Consider the following 1070-nt stretch of genomic DNA (forward strand, 5'->3'; position numbering starts at 1 on the left):
AACTCAATAATCCTCTGCCCCCGAGTCTTCAGGTCTGACTCAGAAACAACCTCGGGGACAGGAGGATCAACGATGGCGCCATCAATAACTACCTTGTCAGGATGTAGAGGAGAAAGATCCAAGTCGGGAGCAATAACTCTGACTTGCTCCAGGAAAATTCTCCAAGACTCCTCGGCCCCATCGGCAATAGAGTCCTCCAACTCGGCATAAGCGTTCCGAGAGTTCATCAAATCCTTCCTCACAGCCACCATATCTCTAAATAAACTTTGGTAACTTTCCTGGGCTGCCTTCCTCAAATTCGCCTCCATAGTAAGTTGGGCCTGCAGCTGGCTCTCCTTCTCCCGGAGGCTGTCTCTCTCCTCCCTCAACTTATCTCTCTCCTCCTTCAACTCCCTCTCATGTTTTTGAAAAACAAGAAGCCTCCCCTCCAACTCCTCAACCTTCGAGGTTCCCCCCAAAGAGCTGAGGGGAGTCTTCTCGAAGATGTCCAAAAGTTTGCCACACACACCCGCCGCCCTAAAACTCTCCTCGGCCAGAGTGGTGAGGTGGTTCCGAACAGAAACATCATCCATATTTATAAAAGGATAGATGTTCTTTCGGACGAATGCAAGAGCATCCGCCTTAACCCCACCATCCCAAGAAGAGCCAGACTCTGAAGTCTTGTGCTTCTTCTTCTCTGGCTCGGAAAGAAGTTGGGCGGAAGGGAGTGGCCGAGACAAAGTCGAAGAGGAGATTATAATAGGTTGAGAGGGAGTACCCACAGTCTTAGGAGGAGGAGGAGGAGGAGGAGGAGAAACGACTGCCTTGGCACCTCCGGCCCTAGCCCTGGACTTCGCCTTAGCCTCCTGGACCCTTTGGTAGGCCTCCTGAGCATTCCTTTTTGCCATATCTACAAAAACAGCTAACAAAAGTTACAAGTCGGTAGAATGTAAGTCGGCAGAAACAATTCGGAAATAAAGAATGCATGCACTACCTAGTTGAGATTGAACAAAAGTCGGTGTTCCTTGGAGGATTTTTCTGGTATCCAAGTATGGGGCCCTCCCCCACGCTTCTCGGAAAAACCCCACAAT

At 50.0% G+C, this 1070-nt stretch overlaps 1 protein-coding gene across 1 annotated transcript in view; it reads right to left on the reverse strand.

The window, feature by feature from the left end:
• Positions 1–733: 733 nt before the first annotated feature.
• The window catches only part of LOC107478259 (uncharacterized), a 2748-nt gene continuing 2411 nt past the window's right edge, over positions 734–1070 (reverse strand). Inside the window, exon 2 of the mRNA XM_016098394.1 lies at positions 734–889. Within this exon, the coding sequence (XP_015953880.1) occupies positions 734–889 (156 nt within the window). The remainder of the gene's footprint in view (positions 890–1070) is intronic.

The sequence above is a fragment of the Arachis duranensis genome, chromosome 3 (assembly GCF_000817695.3).
Source record: "Arachis duranensis cultivar V14167 chromosome 3, aradu.V14167.gnm2.J7QH, whole genome shotgun sequence".
Taxonomy (NCBI): domain Eukaryota; kingdom Viridiplantae; phylum Streptophyta; class Magnoliopsida; order Fabales; family Fabaceae; genus Arachis; species Arachis duranensis.